The sequence below is a fragment of the Heliangelus exortis genome, chromosome 1 (assembly GCF_036169615.1).
Source record: "Heliangelus exortis chromosome 1, bHelExo1.hap1, whole genome shotgun sequence".
NCBI classification, from domain to species: domain Eukaryota; kingdom Metazoa; phylum Chordata; class Aves; order Apodiformes; family Trochilidae; genus Heliangelus; species Heliangelus exortis.
This window is the reverse complement of record NC_092422.1, coordinates 58,664,391-58,684,007: the sequence shown is the minus strand read 5'-3', so window position 1 is coordinate 58,684,007 and position 19,617 is coordinate 58,664,391. Positions and strand designations below refer to the sequence as shown.

Genomic DNA, 19,617 nt, shown 5'->3' with positions numbered 1-19,617 from the left:
CTGTTCCATTTAAGCCTTACACATGGTAAAATATCTAATAAGCTGTTCAGGAGATAAGAGCCATAACACCACCGGGACTATGACTGGTGCAGAAAACTACTTTTCTGTGCTTTTCTCTATCATCTGGGAAAGCCCACTGCTGCTTTAACAGTTCAAGAGATGCATAAGGTCCAACCTTTACAGCTCTTACAGGAAGAGACCCAAAAATCCTTAAAATGTAAGGACCAGTCTTAAGGGATAGGAGCAATGAAGAGCTGCAAAGTGGATGCATTAGTTAGTGTATCTGCAAGACAGCCAGCCTGATCTGGTAACATACATACTTACCTTGCACAAGATGATGCTGGTAGAGGTAAACTCTGTGTTTGTTCTAGTGTTCTGTGCTGGATAGCTTCTGTGATGGAAGAAAGAAGAATGATTAAACTGACTTCTATTTTGAACATGTAATTTTTAAAGTCCTATTCAGTGAAGACATACACAGGGAAGGTTTTGGACTTAAAAAAAGATTCAAGACATGTATATAGGCAAAATATTTTTACCTCTGCATGCCTGCAGTTGACTCGTCAGCACTTTTCTTATTTCATTTACCCAAGTAGCTTTAACTTCAGGGGTTGGTGCCTGCCCAAAAATAAGTATAATCAACCATCAAGCATAGAATACTTACTACACTAAGATCTGCATGCCAAGCACAGCCTTGGAAGAATCCTTTAAGAGGGACGTATAGAGCCCCCTCTCTAGCCCTTCAGTGACCAGAAATTAGCTTTGAGAACTGGAACAGACCAGGTGCTGGGGTGGGTTTTTGGGTGTTGTTTTTACATTTCCTCATCAATGTATACTAGTGATAAAAGATCCAGATCATCTTAGACTTTTTTTCCCCCTCTCTCTCCCCTCCCTCCCTTTCTTTTGTTTTTAAAGCAACGGTATGTTCTTTACCTGTATGATGTAAACTTCTTCCCTTGCATTATACCAGATTTCAAATTTTTTGGCATCACCTTTGACATTTTCTGTTATTCCAACAGCTGCCATCTGGAAGCAAAGAGAACAGAAGTTGAGCTATCAAATTGCAGTTTGGTAACAGTGGAAGGAGACAGCTACTGGTGTTCTTTTGTACTGTGTTTCTGAAAAGCAAAGGCACATTTGGCTTCTTGCTCAGAGAAAAAAATAGCTAATAACACATGATCTGCATGTTGGATGTAAGACATTTAATGCTTTGTGTCAGCTTCACCACCTCAAAGGGAAGAAAGACTTAAGTACAATAAATTAACACTGGCCCACAAAACATCTTAAAATCCAGACCACCAAATCTTACATCTATTTTATATTACCCTGCTGTGCTTATTATTGCATTTTCTTTGTGGTTAATGCTACTGCAGTTCAGCTAGAACAATATGGTTTTGATTTCCTCACAGGGTAATTTCCCTCAACCTCAACCCTCTACCAGACAGCAACACAAAAGTGACTTAGACCTGCAGCACCCTGCATCCTTCCAAGGATGAAGTTCCCAGTGCAAAAACTACAACACATCTTCACTGCCAGGAAAAAAAAATGTTGCATTACTGCAGGCTAAGTCCTCAGTATCTCAACCTTACTCGACTGCTGGTTGTCTTACATTTAAGGAGTGTTTGTAGCTGTAAGAAGGTGCTTTCTCATATCCCTCTCCGTTTTCTTCTCGCTTTTTACAGAAGAGCACTGCTTTCTCGTGGAGGAAGAGGTGTCTCTGCATTGGCTTGAAACGTGCCAAATCTTTCACCTTTGAGTGACCCTTTTTGTGGTCAATCCAGACATTGAAGGATCCCTGCATTAAAAGCTTGCCTAGCTCATTCAGGTTTCCCTGGGACAACAACAACAACAAAAAATATTTATAATTACAAAGTGGAAACATCAGAGGAAAACGCATGCACTGAACAGGTCTTTACAAGTTCTTTTGTTCCAAATAATTCTTACATCAGTGTTTATGTTGGGTGTTTGGAAATGTAACAAAAATAAAGTGTGTGATGGATTTTTACACCTAGTTTTCTCTCTCCCTCACATTGTTTAGGCAGGATTTGACAATCAAAAGTACCAATAGCAAAGACAAAAACCTATACATGAAGAGAGGAGGAGCTACAATATACTTTTTTTTTTCCCCAAAAGCCCTCAGCTCCAAAGCTCCTTCTGTTGTTTTTTAAGTTTTAGGTGTTGTTTTACACATGGATATAAAAACTTAGTAGTGACTCCTGTTTATAGAAGCCTGAACCAGATTCTTCATAATGATTTTCAGTTTCTAACTTGGTGTCAAGTAGATCAAAGGAAGAAAGCTTGGGAGATGGAGCAAAATATTCATAGCAGGAAAATTTCCAATGACTATAGAGATCCAGTTGCCATTATTTGCATTGCACAATTCAATATAAAGTCAATTTTGTAAAACATTCTTCCAATCATTAAAACACAGTATGGGTTATGCTGTATATATATCTAAGAAATAAAGCAAAATAAATTAATAGAAAAAGATAGTGTAACTCACATCATAGCCTGTAATGGCTATCTGGTGCATAGAATCATTGACTGCTTTGAGAATACCCAGTATAGATGTTAATGCCTCCTGAAGATCTTCAGCACCTTCACAGTTCTTACTGTATTTGAGCATTTCCTGAGAGGATGGGGAATGGCAATATTCTTAGTTTTGGAAACAGTAATAACTAGGAACATTCAAATTGTAACACTGAATTTAGGTTTTTTAAGCAATTTTTTAAAGTTTTTAGAGTCATCCAATGAAGTTTTATGCCACTATAATCTAGTGGGTTAAAAGTTTTATAAGTAATACCTAAGAATTTCTCAAGACTAACTATATAAGTAATTTTTCATCATAAGTGCTAAAAACCAAACAACCCTCCAAAGTTGAAACTTTTTATATCCATTACCTTTGTGGAACTGAACAAACGTAAAACCATAGGCAAATTTCATTTATTGTTTGACTTTATGGTGAGGCCTGGGAAGCTGGTGCACAGAACATTTTCTACACTTTTGAAGAGGCATCCCTTCTCTGAAAGGCTTTTTGATGAAGCTGCATCTTCCAGTTGGATGCAGATAAACACAGCTGCAAGTTTACGTAGAATTCACCAGACTTTATTATACTTGTGGACTGCAGGAACTAAAGATACCTTTAAACAAAAAACTTTTCAAATGTTCCTCTCTTCATAATGAAGCTAATTCTTCAAAAGCAGTTACCTTTAGCTTAACTCAAAAGTAAAACTGATCCAAGATAATTTTTTCAAACTACTGGTAAATGAAATTATTGAAATGGCTGTCTATGTGGAAATGTTTCTTTAAACAAGACAGCTTCCAACATGGCAAAACCTCACTCAGTTTAAAATATATAATAGGATATTGCTCTCGTTTTAATCTCTCAGTATAGCATGTTTAAGTAAATCACAATGGTATCCTTCCTAAAAGTACCATATAGTGAGTAAAGTACATTTAGTAAATGTAAAGTCAGTAAAGTCAGTAAAGTACATTTCCTGGAACCCAGTAGGGATTGAGGGTATTATAAATAACTGCAGAGTAACAAATACTTCAGATATTCTCTTTTCTTTATTGTGAAGGTTTCTTGGTACATCTGTTCCCCCGATCAACTTTTCTTTCTTCTCTTCAGCAGAAATATAAGGGCAAAAGAAGTTACAAAAGGTGACTGTGTAGTAACAGTCTACTGTCTGTCTGTTTACAGTCTACTTTGCCTGTCTACTAACAGGTTTTTGGCTGGAAGATAGAAACTAAGACACAGTTGATTTTTCTGTGTTCCAATTTATACATCTGTCTGCTAACATTTAGGTTTCTCTCCATCGGGATGAGAGAGGCAGCATAAAAAAAATGCACAAAATATACTTACATTCTAGTTTCCTAACACATACCTTCAGCAATAATTGGTATTTGGTTATTCTTTGAACAGGTTTCAGCAAGTATGAGTCCAAACTGAGCTTGTGATCGAGTTTTCTTTGACATTCCTGTAATCAGTGTTGGATTCCATCAGTACATTAATCAGTATTTCTGTTACTTGTTCTCAACATAAAGTTTAAAAAGCCTAAAAAAAACCTCAACCAAAACAGACAACAACCCACCCCCTCTTCCAAATCTTTCAGAGATTCAAGTAAGCATACCTGAAAGAATACAGAATCTGAAAACTGCCTCCACAAACTTTCAGATCGAGGTTTATTTTGACAGTATTTTTCATAAATCTGGAAATCTTCCATCTGAAATTGGGGAGACAAGCAAAAAATTAATAAATTCTTGTGACTTTAATAAAGAAAATTCATAAGATACTTTTTTTTCAGAATCAATGGGGCTAAGGAAAACAAACAAACAAACAAAACCATGCAATTTCTTGAGGCATCCCAAGCAAAAAACAATAACCCAAACTCACTGCAATGTCCACTCATTTTGTACTAGGAGCACCAGAAGAAAATATTCCTGTTAATTTTTGCTTTAGCTGTGTGTTAAACACCTTACAAAGAAGCACATGCTAAATTTACAAATATATTTCTATTACAATAGTAGAAATGCTTCTATGAATGCACAACCATAAGTCACTCTATGAAACTTATTTAAACCTTTTTCTTAATGCATTTTCATTTTATGAATGTGTTTTTCACTGGGAGTTGCACTAAGGCAGACCATGAAGCTTGTGGCATCTTATCACTTCAGAAACTAAATAGCATGACTTTAGCACTTCTTGAAAGAAATAATATTTTTTTTTAAAATGTCAGAGTAACTACAAATGTAAAGGAAAGACTATATAGGAAATCAGCAGGCACAGAAATACTTCTGTTCCTTGGTTTTAGGAGACAGCATTTCTATGGCCTGTTTCCATTTAGGAAACAGTCAATAGAAGAGGAATAGATGGCCCATCCTATAAGTTTTAGAACATGTACAGGCAACAACAAGAGATTGATTTCCATAAAAAGATTCCTATTTAACCTTTGGTATATGATGGATGGATGAGACTTGCTGCTTAATAAATCCCAGATTAAAAAATTGTAATTCTAACACAGCTTTTTGTGACTCACTCTGTTGAATTGCATTCTTTAAAGAAACAGAAAAGAATAACAACAATAAGAAAATCTAAGAAAGAAATCTAACCAATCAGTTATAGTGATGACAAATAATGCAGTGTATGACTCCATGTTTTCCTAAATGCCACTTTGATAAAGCAGTTTTCTTTCAAAAAGCTACTTGGTCCTTCTAACAAAACTAATTACCCCAAACAGTGGAAAATATCCCAAACTCTCAATTAACATCTATATACTCAATCTGTTACCTGTTCAAGTAGTTGCCTGGTGGCAACTACTACATGAAAACCACTCTGATATATTGCAGCCCTAGAGAGGTTTATGAACAAAATGCCAGCAAAAGTTGACACATACCTGATCCAGAAAGCACCGTCCTACTAGTTCTGGGTATTCTATGTAGTTTTCTAGTTCTCTCAAGAATATTCTAAAAGGAAGAATATCTTCTTAGAGCATATGTTAAAGAAGTTGTAGTAGATGTTCACATTCTTGCAGTTCCCTTTTTAAACTTTTTCAAACAGAGCTGTAATTCTGTACTACAAAACTACACAAAACTCTTCTAGATCACGTACTTAGAAAAGAGAGAACAAATTAAAACCAACATTCTGGCCAATTTCTTTTAGTTTACTGTTTTCACAACTGCCATAAAATGTAAGATCGAGGAGTAAGGGACATTTTGATTCCCTTACTTACGTATTCAGGAGCAGGATCTGTAGTATTTGTAGTATTTGATTTTTTCTTCAAAATACTACCAAACACCACTAGCAAGTGAACAAAACCCTACCTCCTCAAAAAAACCAAACCAAACCAAAAATAACAAATCAGTGGCAAAACTTCCAGTCTACTTTTGCCTGAATAAGGTACAACTATTTAATATGCTTATCATATGTGGAAAACACTTCTCTCCTCTACCAATTTAAACATTACCCTGTGAAGAAAGCCCTCTCTACCTGCATGGATTCAAATTTCAGACAGAGGTCACTCAAGTTTAAAATTAAATCAGCCTCAACACCCAGTGTGAGAGATGAGAATTTGTGGTATAGAGCAATAATTTACTTTCCCCCGAAAAATACATAAAAAAATAAAAGAAACCCCAAACCAAACCTTGCTTTAATTAGCTTGTAACCGGATCCCAGTACCTTTCTTCAGGAAGAGGGACACAATGCAAAATTTTACCTATGTATTGAAAACTTTTAAATAGAGTTCACAACCTTTGCTTTTATGTTTTGTAGATATTTTGGTTTTTTTATTCCATGCAATATGAATTTTGACATGACAGATAGCCAGGTGGGACTCAGTAAGGATCTTTTAGCAATTCAAATCAGATTAAAAAAAAGTGTAAGAAAATCCCAATTCAATTGCTCTTCTTAGATCTGAAGGTTCAACACACACAGCATCACCTGTTGTGGAAGTGATAAATTTCTTCCATATTTCCAAACAAGATATCCTTCTTATTTTGGAGTTCTGGTGAAATGAGATGAGCCATTAGGGGGTTGTCCATCTCTGCAGCATACCCCTGCAAGACAAGAGAGAGAGGAGCACTAATTATCTCCCTTGACTTGAAGTATTTATCTCATTTGACAAGACAGTCTGTCTGCAGGCTGAAAGATAGCAAAGAAAGCATTCAATAATAGTCATGAAAAGAGTCTACAAATTTTGCTTTTCCATTAGTCCAGTAAGACACACCTTTATTCTTTAGAAAGGCACTTGAATAATTATAGCGATTTTAGTTAAACAGTAATGAAACAATATTTGCAATTATTTCCACCAAAGTGTACATATTCCCATACTAAATCTACAGTTCAATACTTTTTCTGTTAGATCTTGTACACTTGTGTTTAAAGCCACAATTCCAACACACACACAAGCTGTCACAGTTTGGTTCAGTGAGGCATCCACAACCTCCCTGGGGAACCTGTGCCAGCATCTCACCACCCTCACAGGCAAGAATTTCTTCCTCATGTCTTACAAAATCTCCCCTCTTCTACTCTAAAGCCATTACCCTCTGTCCTATCACTACATGATCTTACAAAGAGTCCCTCCTCAATTTTCCTGTAGGCTCCTTCAGGTACTGGAAGGGTGCTAGAAAATGTTCCCAGAGCCTTCTCTTCTCCAGGCTGAACAACCTCAACTCTTTGAGCCTCTCTTCCTAGAAGAGGTGATCCAGCCCTTTGATCAACTTTGTGGCCTTTCTCTGGTCTCACTCCAAGATCTCCACGTCCTTCTTAAGGATGCTTAAGTGCTCTAGAAGTGGACACAGTGCTCTAGGTGGAATCTCATGAGAATGGAGCAGAGGGGGAGAATCACCTCTGTGCTAGTCTGAGCTATTAGTATGAGGGAACAAACTAATTAATTATTTCTTTCAGGAACAGAAACCATTAGGCTGTCAATTCTATCTTTAAGGCATTTTCATTTGATATCCAAAGAGATAATTTTAGATCCTGATATCTTCCATAAAACTACATTCTCTTCTCTGTGTATCTGGCACACACAAGGAAAAGAGAGCACAAAGCTGATGTCCATGACTTCTCCACTGATCCCCAGGTCACTAATGACTGATTAAGAGATCACCCAAAAAACTGAAAAAACCCTCAAAACTGAACAAATTCCCCCCAAAAAACCCAAACTCAAACAAAACTGTCACAACCAATCAACAAAAAAACCCATGTAAGAATGCTCCATCTGTTTGAGCAGATTTCTTAGTGTACAGGCATTGAAGAAAGATGATGCCACCTACTTTGAAGTTAGATTAGATTTTTCTCTCTGTTTTAAAAACACAATTATTGATTAGAATAAACTGTACTGAGTTAAAACCAACCGACAAACTAAATTAAAAGATAAATGAGAACCTACAACCAAGATTTTAAATTTCAAATTTATGTCCAAACTACAAAAATTAGGTAGACTAGCTGCTAAAGGTGGCTAGCCTGAAGAATTCAAGCACCTAGATTGGACAGTGATTAGATTATCTCTTTATTATCAGAAACATTCCCTTAAAAATAAGAGTATTTTTCCCTGAACACCATGAAAAATAAAAAATAACAGTACAAGCAAAGATGCTAGAACTTATAGATAGCTGACCATTGGTGTCCCCCCCATCTCTCTCCTTCCACAGACTCTGAAAGTGAATAATTAAAAAAAAAAAAAAAAAGTAATGCAGCCTTAAAAAGACAAAAATAATTTACATAAAAGAGAGTTTAAAAAAATATTAGGGAAATAAGAACTTCAGCCACCATGGCATTTAGATACAGTGAAGAGATGCAAGACCAGAATAATTAATTTCCACTTGAAGTAAAGAAAATGCTGAACATAGCAGTGAAGCCAGCAGTGGCCTAGAGAAGGGGAACCTAATCCAGCTGAGGTGAAATCAATCAAACCTGAGAGTTCAGTACTTTGAGATTCTGAAGGAACAAATAAATGCATAAAATCCATACATTGTCAAAAAGCATTTGACAATTTTTTTCACTTGTCTGATATAGTACTTATTTTAAAACTTTATTATAAAAATATTTCATGTTTTAGTACCTATGCAGTACTTATGTTTCAAGAAAGGAGAGGGAAAGCTATCCCATACAGCCAACAGAAATCATTTAATCTTACTTTAAGAATATATGAATCTTTGCTTAGTCTCCCATTTTAAAGCTGTTCTAAAAGCATGAAAATAAATTGAAAAAGGAGTTGAATACAATGCCTAAAAATAGACCAGACAGATATTTCCCCTCAGTAAAAATGACTGGGGTTCACAGACTACAAAGTCAGATGATCATGGTTATTAATGAAAGGAAAACTATTAAGCTTGGATAAAAGCAGCTATAAAAGTTTAAGAGTTTCCCAGTAATCAATCTTGGGAACTACTTTTTTTTTTTTTTTTTTTTTTTTTTTTTTCCCCCTATTGGAATCCTTGGCAGAGTGAAAACACATGGCAATTAAGTGTGATATAATGGTAGGAGACACTGTCCATACAGAGGAGTTTCAGGTTATTTTAAAGGAAAAAGAGGAAGATTAATAGAACAGGAGAAATAAGTGAATTGGGAGACTATCCAGAACTATGGATTAATAGCTAGGATTACTCCAAAGCTGGAAGACTGCCATCGAACCATTCCTCAGCAAGGGTTTTATCCAGAATTACTGTTGGCAGTCCCAGTCACCCAAGTTCAAAGGAGATTAATCCTAAGCTGTAAGGAGGCACAGAGAAGTGTGCCTGGCACCATCAGAGTACTGGAGCATGTATCACATTGGCAGAAAACCAAGAGAGCTTGGCCTAACAAGACAAAGATTGCACTCTACTCTATGCAAAATGAGGGTAGTATCAGAGGAATAAAAAGATTCTGCAACAACCCTCCAGTAACAATAAGGACCAAAAATCCAACTATTCAAGCCTTGATTTTATTATTTTTTTTTCAAACAAAAACTGCACAGATAATATTCCATGCAAACAACAGGGAATAAAGTGATCCTTCAGGTCCACTCCAGACCTATCTTGCCATAGAGCACACGTCAGAGGTAACCATCCTACTGTCATCAGCACTTCCTAGCACTTGGATCAGCCCCAGGACATAAATGCTGGGGGGAAGCTGAGCACAAACTAGGCAGAAGCAAGACTAATACAATGCTCTTACTTGAAGGTATGTTCTATAACTTAAGACACCTCCTGTTTGGGAACTTAGCATCAGCATGGACACCAAGGGTAGCGAGTGTCGAGTTGGCTTGATTCCAACTCGTCGTGATTTAAATAATTCAGTCTCAGTTATCACCAATTTTGTCAACACCTACAGTCAAACTAGACTTACAACAAAATGACACATCCACGTCTGAAGACTTAACAAACACAGAATACTGCAGCATATTCCTGCAAGCAGCTCATTAATACTGCAGTTCTGCCTCCCACAGGAGTGGAGCAAAGGGAACACTTCTGTTTCCTTTAGAATTTCAGCTCAAGATATTATTATTATAAGGCAGTGTGTTGCCACAGTTGAACCCAAGACATTTCAAAGATCACTTAAAGATGCACAAAGAAGGAGAAAAGAAACAACAAGTTCTCCTCTGACTAAAGATTCTCTTGATGCAAATTCACATTCCTATGTGATACATGGCCTTCCCGGGGCTAACCTAAGACACTGGAATAAATTTTTACAGGAATTAATGATCACTAAAATCTCACTGTGTTCCACCTAAATCCACCCAAATAAAATCCATGTAAATAGTTTGGCATATCTTACCTTCTGCCAAATTTGTATTTTCTAATACAGAATCCTAGTTGCATAAATATTTCTAGAAAAAAAAATTGCACCTTCCTACCTCTGTGAAAATACAATTAGAGAGGAGAGATGTAATGATCACATTGTTTCATGGGACAAGCAGAGTCTTTACAGTGATAAGGAAAGCAGTAGAGCATCCATGAAATGGAAGAGTGAAATAGATTCACTACCAGCCACAGTGAAATTTCATTATTACCTCAAGAACACAGAGAAGTTCTTCCACATATGCTCGTTCAGTCTCAATAAGTTCATTAATCACATGCCTGGAGACAAAGAATGATAAATAAGGCAGGCCTGTTCACTTGTGCAAAGCAATGAGACAACATTAACTTTCTGTTTCTACTTCACTTCTGACAAGCAACAATTTCCAGGTAAAGGAAAATGTGACAGTTCATGGATATTTCTGTCAAAAGTTTATAAATCCTTATAACATTTTAAAATTTTTTAATACATATTTTAAAAGTTACAAAGTAAAATCTAACATTTGCAATATGTGAATTGAAGCAGTGAATTGTTTTATCATTCTATGTATAAAAGTTGGTTATACTGTGTTTTTAAGTACCAGAGGAGCTGGAGTTACAGCTGCATAGGAGACCCAAATACAGACAAAGTTACACTGATCATTTTAAATTAGAACTATTCTAGGGCACACTTTGAATATCCCAGTGCTGCTTCAATTTCCTTACCTGTCAAGTAAGCATGTTTCCCTCTGCCCCTTCCCCTTGGGATTTTGTATAATTTAACATGATTGTAAGAGTGAAAAGATAGTAGAAGTATCCAGTTCAGAGGTAAAAATGCAAGGTCTGCTAGACACACTGCAGGTGGTACTGGATTCTTTTTTTAATAAAAGTGATATTGTTCAGTCTTCATAGAAGAAAATTATTATTTCATAACATTTATCAAAACAGGGACTAAAGAGACTCAAATAAAAAGACAGAAATCTTTTGAAACATGGAGAACAAAACCTTCATTAGATTTACAGAAGAATTACTACTCATTTTGTCATCTCCAAAATGAAAATATGTAGGTATCATGCCATAGCATCATCTTGCTGCGGAACATTACAGTCTGGTCCTATATAAGCTATAAATGATGCTGCAGACAAACTGAAGTATCTTCTATGTACAGAGAAGAGCCAGTGCATTTTAAAGAGCACAGAAGCTTAATTCAGAAAAACGTATCTGAAGTATCAAATCCTTAGCCAAACTCAGCCTTTGCTGGAACCAAATCAGAGAAAAAGCACTTTTTGTTTATCAGAATATACTTACTGCCGTAACACAGCTAGGTTTTCTTCATCATCCATTGTAGATCCTCCTCTGCTTTGATGCTGTTCAGTCATTTCACTCTAAAGAAGGAAACAACAACCAACAACAAAAAATTCATCACAACATCACAGATGGGGAAAAAACACTTTAAAATACAGGGCTCTGCACTCAGATCTACTTGTATGAAGTTTCCCAGGCAAGACTGTACTCCTTTAAAGATAAAGGCAATTTGCAAGAGTGCTGAAAAATAAAATCCAAGGCAACCTGAAAGTCTTGAAATATGTGAGAGCATTTAGAGACAGGGAGTTCTCCATGAAAGGCCATCTTAGAAAAGACCATGGTTCAAGGCCCCTTTCCAGGAAGACAACACCAAAGCATCAGCATAATCCTGAAGGCAACAGTGGCCTTGGTGTCTTTTCCAAGTTAAAAATGAGATACTGTACTAACTTTCTGGTAACTTCCTAGTTTGACACAGAAGTTCACTCTTACAACTCTTACTGTGATGGCTGACCTAACTATGGCTTGCTGAAAAACAATGAGGGCCTCTGCTTTCAATCTTCCCTGGAACCAACCCGGTTTCTCCAACAGTTGTCCCTAACTGGTCACGTAGCCCTGCCTTCCTCCTTGCCTGGTTTCTTACTGAATCTTTGCTGAGTTAATTCAACTCTCTAACCCAGTGGTAAACTATTTGTTTCTGCTGCTGCTGCCAGGTTACTTTCCTTGCAGGAGGTGGGGGCAGGAAAACCATCCCCACTTGGGAATGGCAACCCATTAGGTCAAGTGAAGCTGTCTGGCAGCCAGTGACAACTACCCTCTTCACTTCTGCCAGTTTTAAGAGTAGCCATTTACTACTGGCAAATAATAAATGTTTCCTGTTAATAGATTTTATATTTTGGTACCCCTAACGTTTTTCCTAATATAGGCAGCTATTTACTTTACCTTCCCTCCTACCTAGCACAGTGGCAGAGCAGCCTCTATTTAAACCACATGACTGCTTCACCACAGTTACCTTGCTAGGGGCAGTCCCATCACTTTTTTGAGTGGAACTGCCTCATTCTTGCTGAAGTTTTTGAATATTCCATTCCACTGTATTAGGACTTTCTCAAGCAGTATGTGCATGAAAAGCAAAGAGATAAAAAATTACCTTTCCTCTTCTGTAGTTTCCCCTCCGAAGTGCACTGCTGTCTGAGTTGGATATGTATTCTCTTTGAAGACCTAAGCATGTAAACCAGAATCAAATATCAGTTAGAACTTGAGCAGATCTAACACAGATGTTTGTGCAACCACAAATTACAGCTGAAAGTTTCTTCAAGATTCTCAGCACAGCAAAAAAAATTTGTTAGAGGCTACAACTGTTACTTACATGGAGAGGTACCAGGAGATTTTACAAAGGCTTCAGGTCTTGGTGCAACTGGCTGAACAGGACGTGTCTGCTTAGCTGCCAGTTTCTTAAGACTTATTTGTCTCTTTTGAAACATTTCTTCCATACTTTCTTGCTTCTGGTAAACTTTTTGCACATGTTCCTATCATTGCCACAGAGATAAGAGTAATTAAAACAAAACAAGAAACATATCAACAAATTACACTGCCATTACAGCACATTGATTTGAAACTGAGACTGCTTTTATAACACATATAAAAATATTAACCTACTCTTCACTCCTAAAGCAGCATAACTTACAGTCATTTAGTACACTTAGAAATTGGAACATAACTTCATAAACATTTGCATGCTTGCTGTAGAGAAACCAATGGGGTTCAAGTTTCAATTTAAAAAAAATCATAGGGAAATATTTTGGTCAATGTCTAATGATTCTGTTACATGAAGAGATCAACCAAAAGGAAAAGAGACATATTCTACAAAGCAGAAGTCATACAAGTATCTGGGACAGGCATATTTTTGCTTCTTAAAAAGATATTTCAAATACTCACTACTACTACTACTATCTGAAAAAACTGAAGTAGTCATTTAAAGGATCTGAGACCCTTGATACTTCTCCAAAAAAATGAAAGGACTAGCACCTCAGGTAGGGAATTGCATTGGCTTTCCAGTTCCCAGGTATAACTCCCACTACTTGATTATTTAGCTAATAATTTAGTGATTATTAGCTGCAAGGCAGCAACTCTAAAATTAACAAATGAACCCCTAGATACACATAATCATCACCCAGTACCTTTAGGTCCTCATTGAGGATGGGTGCATACTCTCTGTAAATTTTATTCAACTCCTTGATTTTGTTGCCTGCACCAGTGTCCAGAAATTTCTCGATCTCCTGTAATGCTGATTCTGCACCATCCTGAGACTGACACTTATCCACTGGCTGTGAAGCTAGCAGATAAATTCCTTCATCGCACCACTTCATAGACTAGAAACAAAAAAGAACAGGCTCAGAATGCATCAATATCAGCATAAAAATCCTAGAAGGTCCAAAGCATTTTGTAACTCTAAGTTGTGATGTATTCAGCTATTTAAGAAGAAAGCTTCCAGTACATCCAGATGCATTTACCTGCTGTTATGACAACTGAGGTTTTAGCAAACAAGATGGGAAACAGAACTGGTTCATACAAAATTTACCTTTTCTAGTAAGCCATGCAGTTCTAAAGATTTGTTAAGAAGATTCCGCCTCTGCTCTGTCTCAGTAGTGAAGGCATCACAGAGATGATGAAGTTCACTGCATTTTGGAATAATGGAGTCCACAGCATAATGATTGCTTTGAATAAAGTCATCACCCTCTGAGGCTAGCATTCTGGCTTTTGCTATGATTTCCTAAGGAAGCAAGCACTGATTTAGACACATCTTTCTGTGGACCAACATCACCGAGAAAAATAAAAAATTACACAATTTGGTTTTATGCAGTAAAATACACATGTTGATAGAGAACATGTCTTCAGTTAACAGGTGCCTTGTTTAATCAATCAAAGTGACTTTCTGTCTTCCCAGGGGCCCAAGAACTTTTACACTTCTTTCTTTATTTTATCAGAGTGCTTCAGACCCATTAATGAGTTTAATTACATGGTCTCTGTTGAGAGAACCACTATGAGCCCTTCCATGCCTCAGTTATTCAGCAGCATGTTGGTGTGTGTATGCATACAATCTGGAGTACATCAGCAATCTGAACCCAAATTAAAAACCATCTAACTCCAGCACCTCAGCCTCAAGAGTAATGATCTCACTTAAAGAGATGTATTTTGTGTAAAGGTACCTTATCTGGTTCATTCAGTGTTTGTTTCTGTTGATCTTCTTTTATCATATTGTACAATCAGTATATAGGCTTCCTGAGATTTAATAAATTAAGTGGCTTTAATAAGAATGGAAGTGGCTCCTTGGTCACTAAGTGCAGAACTTGACTATGTAGATACTTCCTGTGATTCTACCATGAGCCAATCACACTGACTTTTTGACTGGTCACTCTGTGCTTTATTAAGGGATGCCTGAGAACTGGGCTGCTCATAAAGATTTTATTTCAAATTTCCTTCTGCACATTACTTGAGATACTGAATCTGACCTGTTGTCAGCTTAAGCTCTGCTCATAAAATATACTAAACAACTAAATACTGTTCCCCCCCACAAATGCATTGTCATACTAGAAAATAAGGAGACTTGGAGAGTTCTTACACATGATTTTTCTTCAAAGTTGGCAAGATCTTTCAAAATGTGCTCCACATGTGAAAAGCTATTTCCCACATCTGTGAAGGCAGACAGTCTCTCAGATGCAGTATCCAAAGCTGCTTTGACCTGAAATGAGGCATAGCTATGTATCAATGAAGAGAATTCCACTTCTCTGGAGACCCATCAGTTAAATAGTTGATAGCCACTATTTCCAGTAAGGTGATTCACATTATGAGATTACTGAGGCACAGAGACAAATCACTTTTTGTGAGCCTACTTTTACCCTCAATTCAAAATTAAAACATATACATAGAAAAGGCAATGAAGTAATCCTGCTTGCTGGTACTGAAAAAAAAAATGTAGGAAAACTGATGCTCAGGAAACATTTATGCTCTTGCTTTTACCAGAAGACAACAATACAAACTGGCATTGACATTCACAGCAAAACATGAAGGACAGGTCCTCACCATAACAATTGGTTGAGAGACAGACATATGGAAAGACAGACACACACTTCTGTGAGGGTTTCTGAGAATTTCTCCCATGGAGACAAAGGGCTGAGCTCTGAAATCAACTACACAAGTGTAAATTGACTGTAGGTGCCATCCAGCCTATGAGTTAAACTAACATGAGATCAGAAACTGGCTGTAAAAATTTTAGTTTAGCCTCCACCCAGCTTCTAACAGTGTGGTTGCAACTTCCCACCCACAGTGTTGGAGACTTTTACAAAATTTCAGCCAGAAGATTTAGATAAGTCTTGGTTCCATAAAAGGGTCTACTGGCAAGATGAAAGGTTTGCCCCCAGCTTCTTATGCTTCTCTGGAGAAGAACAAATTTCAAAGATGGTTCTGGATATTTATACACTGCTGGGCCCATGGAAAAAAGAACTCATAAGACAGCAGAAGAGTAATTATGTCTCTGTATGCAAGTATTTAAGGTAGTACAGATAGCAGGATGTCAGGTAAGAACATGTACAAGAAAAGGGTAGGAAAAAGCTTTCAAGCACAAACCAGAGCTGCAAAAACAAATGGGTATTTTTTTCTGAAAAATTTCTATATTACCAAATGTCAACTGCTATCAAGAAGCTCTCACCTCTCTGAAATTTTGTTCAAAATTCCGAAGGCGCAGGCACTGCTCAAGTTTTAGCTGATGCTTAATCCAAAACTCATCAAAGGCACTCTCTGTTTCGTGTAATTGAGCCAGAAGCCTTAAAAAAAAAAAAAAAAGGGAAGAACCACTAAGAATGATGAGTGCAACAATCAAGGGACAATACAATCTTCCACAGTAAACATAAAAGCTCCCCAAAGAAACTTTTTCTGGAAAAAATAAACTGGATACAGGAATCTTTTTTGAGATTCACAGAAAGGTTTCCTGGAATACCACTGATATAAAACTCAACACAAACATTAATTTCTGAAACACTGGCAAATGTTGATTTGTATCTAACTGCTGCACACAGTAGTTCTCAGCTCTGGCCTGGGAACATGGTGACTTAGGTCTAGCAAACATAAATAAAACTTGCAAATGTGTGTGGGCTAAGACACAGAGGAACCTAAGCCTTGGGCTACAAGCAAAAATGAAGACAAAAATTAATACTGCTGTGATCAGGGAGCTGCCCTTATAATTAATTCTGTGGAGCAGGGCTGAAACTAAGCTTGAAGGTCATTGCTCCTCCTCCTCTGAGTTGCTACTTAAATATCATAGGCAAGTTCACCACAGTACTGTGATGAAAAGAATCTCCTTCAATTATAGTTTTGGCCAATGCCTTAAGACTTCTACTTTTCAGCTTCCAGTATTACATTTGACAGCATGGCATCCTATGGACTGATCTCTACAGTGTGGTTTGCTGTACTTAGGCTACATCCAGGGAAAGCCATACATCAGGATTTTTGTTTTTAATTGCACAGAAATGAACTCTGAATGTATAGCTTAAACTTTTTTATAATAAGGCAGATTTTGTTCCAGTTTCTCTCAGATATTGTATCAAGTGGGAATGCTTTGGATAAATTAGCAACCTCCACCCCAATTGTCCTTCAGATAGCTAATAGCAACAATGACCAAAAAAAGTGACTTCTGCCAAGCTTTGTGGACTGGAATGGACAGTTTTTTGGAAAGAAAAGTCATCCTGAATGTACCAGAAATATGGAATGACAGACAAAAAAAGAATGCAGAATGCTGCCTGGGGGAAATGAGCTATGCTTTCATAGCTTTAAGCAAATTTACATCTGTGCTATGGTGATATAATGTCTTCAAAACTGGCAGCAATTTAAGGGCGGTGGGGAGCAAAGGAAAACATCAATTTCTTATATGCCCAAAGGAAGCAAATAGAAATTTTGTGCATAGATACTTAAAGAGTGTCGTAGTCCCTAGTAGCCCTTTAAAGGCTACTAACAACACTGGTAAGATATCAGAAATGTTAGAAGCTCCTTCAGGCAGGTTCAGAGAAAAAGAAACCTCTCATTTCAAATTCAAAAGAACTTAACAAAAGTGGACAAATTTACTGAAAAGAAGAGATATATTACTTCTGTATTCCCCTTCTGCTTTCCCTACAGAAGCAAAGTTTCCTTGGATTGCACTTGAGTCCTTAAACAGAGCATCAAAATTCACTAAAATAAGGAAAAGCTTCTCAGCTATATTCTCAAAATCTAACAAAAAGGAAAAAATAAAAAAACAACAGCATTATTTTCCTAGTACTGGAACTCAAACTACATGCTCTCTTTGCTTTATACCAGGTGACCCAGGAACTGGCATCAGGGAATCACTTTGCTCAGGACAGATCTGACAACAGAGAGTTGTTTTTTAAAGTACTTCTTGTGTTCACATGCAACATTTGCTTATTTGATAAGCACTCCTACAGAACTAAGTAAAAGAGCTGGGGAGGGACCAAAAAACCCAAAAAAGCAGAATATTCAGTATTTCACTCCTCTCACCTTTCTACTGTTGTTTGATTGTCTAGCTGATCTTGATTCAGTTTGTATTCAGGATTCTCAGTAACTGGTTTTGTAATACTTCCAAGGATATCATCGCCCTGTTCTACTGCTAACCTGATGTCCTCCTACAAAACAAAACAAGAAACCCACGCACTGTAGTTGTGTGTTGCTGTTTCTTTTTTGAAGCAGACTTCATAAGGCACCAAACTGAAAAAAAGGATTTTGTTTTAATAGCAATAGTACAAGCATAGTTTGATTAAAAGTAGTGTATGACAACAGAAAGTAAATACTCAGTGTCAGCTTTTCTATATTTACCATCTTAAGATCCCAGTGCTACTCAGTTGAATTTTCATTATGGATAGATAGCCTTCTTGTATGTCCTTAGGCTACAAACATCTCGAAACTTTTAGATAGATAGTTCTGAAAACACCAGGTTTCACTCAAACGGACTTGAAAGAACATTTGTCCATTCTTCAAAAAGTCAAGTGTTTTCATATGCATGCAAAACTGATCAGATTTCTTCCTGCAAACAACCTATTAAACACACCACTACTTACAAAGGAATTTCTGTTTCCACATACAAATGACTATGCATTTGTATATACCTAAACTTAGCCTCAAGACATGTAATTTTTCAATGAAAAAAAGATTTTTAACACCAATTCAAACTATAAGTTATAACACAGTTTAACTAGAACACGGCATCTTTAAAAAAATATCTACATACCTTCATTTTGTTCTTCTTTTCTGTGTGTGTTGCAAGAAGAGAGCTGGTTGACTGCACATCATTTGGTAGCTCTGTTTCAGCCAGCTCAGTCCCAAAGGACTGAAGAATCTGAGCTGTTTGCTTAACCTTTTGGGCGAAACCTTCTATAGCCTTTTGGAATAAAAACCATTAAAGATGTTTCATGCTCATCACATGCACATGTACAAACAGACATATACACACAAAAAAAACCTCAAAACAAACCCAAGCAGATGAATTACAAGACTGAAAATGGTCAAAATATAATGTTGCAAGCAATAGATACCGTCACCATTAATTCCTTAATTGTATATTTTTCCTAGGCTTGTATCAGGTGTATCTTCCTCATACTTTTATAATCTGGAGTTTTTTTACAACTTGAGCTTTTTCTTTCTTGCAGCAAAACCAATAAACCTCAACACAATAATAAACTGTAGTTCCTTAGGTCTGAGTGTTCAGAAAACCACTCCCAAATCATTACTCATATTATTTCTCTAAGATGACTAAGTACCACTGGGAGCATCTTCTCACTCAGAGCAAGTCAACTTGCATCACTTGGAATCTGTTTTATAAATGACAGGGTATAAAACAGAAGGGCTCATTAAACTGGAGAGTTAAGACAAAAATGAAGACTTACAGTGCGACGGGACAGCCATCTGTTATGGCAGTAATCCAGGGTGCCACCAAGATCTTCTGTTAATTGTGTTTTATCAATGTAACCCTGCAGTTCTGACACTGAGCCCAGCATTATGATCTGCAGCAGCAATGAGAAC

The 19,617-nt window shown here is 36.9% G+C and overlaps 1 protein-coding gene across 11 annotated transcripts in view; it reads right to left on the bottom strand.

Annotated features, from left to right (window-relative positions):
- Positions 1–19,617, bottom strand: part of MCF2L (MCF.2 cell line derived transforming sequence like) — a 164,534-nt gene that overhangs the window by 10,484 nt on the left and 134,433 nt on the right. For all 11 annotated transcript variants that reach the window (XM_071743832.1, XM_071743846.1, XM_071743783.1 and 8 more), the window contains 20 exons: positions 19,482–19,598; positions 18,827–18,976; positions 18,100–18,224; positions 16,262–16,376; positions 15,176–15,295; positions 14,135–14,326; positions 13,734–13,925; positions 12,923–13,082; positions 12,704–12,774; positions 11,563–11,639; positions 10,491–10,557; positions 6,437–6,552; positions 5,394–5,463; positions 4,131–4,223; positions 3,885–3,977; positions 2,501–2,626; positions 1,607–1,828; positions 931–1,023; positions 537–615; positions 325–391 (listed from right to left, as the gene is read on the bottom strand). In XM_071743832.1, coding sequence (XP_071599933.1) covers positions 325–391; positions 537–615; positions 931–1,023; positions 1,607–1,828; positions 2,501–2,626; positions 3,885–3,977; positions 4,131–4,223; positions 5,394–5,463; positions 6,437–6,552; positions 10,491–10,557; positions 11,563–11,639; positions 12,704–12,774; positions 12,923–13,082; positions 13,734–13,925; positions 14,135–14,326; positions 15,176–15,295; positions 16,262–16,376; positions 18,100–18,224; positions 18,827–18,976; positions 19,482–19,598 — 2,345 coding nt within the window. The remainder of the gene's footprint in view (positions 1–324; positions 392–536; positions 616–930; positions 1,024–1,606; positions 1,829–2,500; positions 2,627–3,884; positions 3,978–4,130; positions 4,224–5,393; positions 5,464–6,436; positions 6,553–10,490; positions 10,558–11,562; positions 11,640–12,703; positions 12,775–12,922; positions 13,083–13,733; positions 13,926–14,134; positions 14,327–15,175; positions 15,296–16,261; positions 16,377–18,099; positions 18,225–18,826; positions 18,977–19,481; positions 19,599–19,617) is intronic.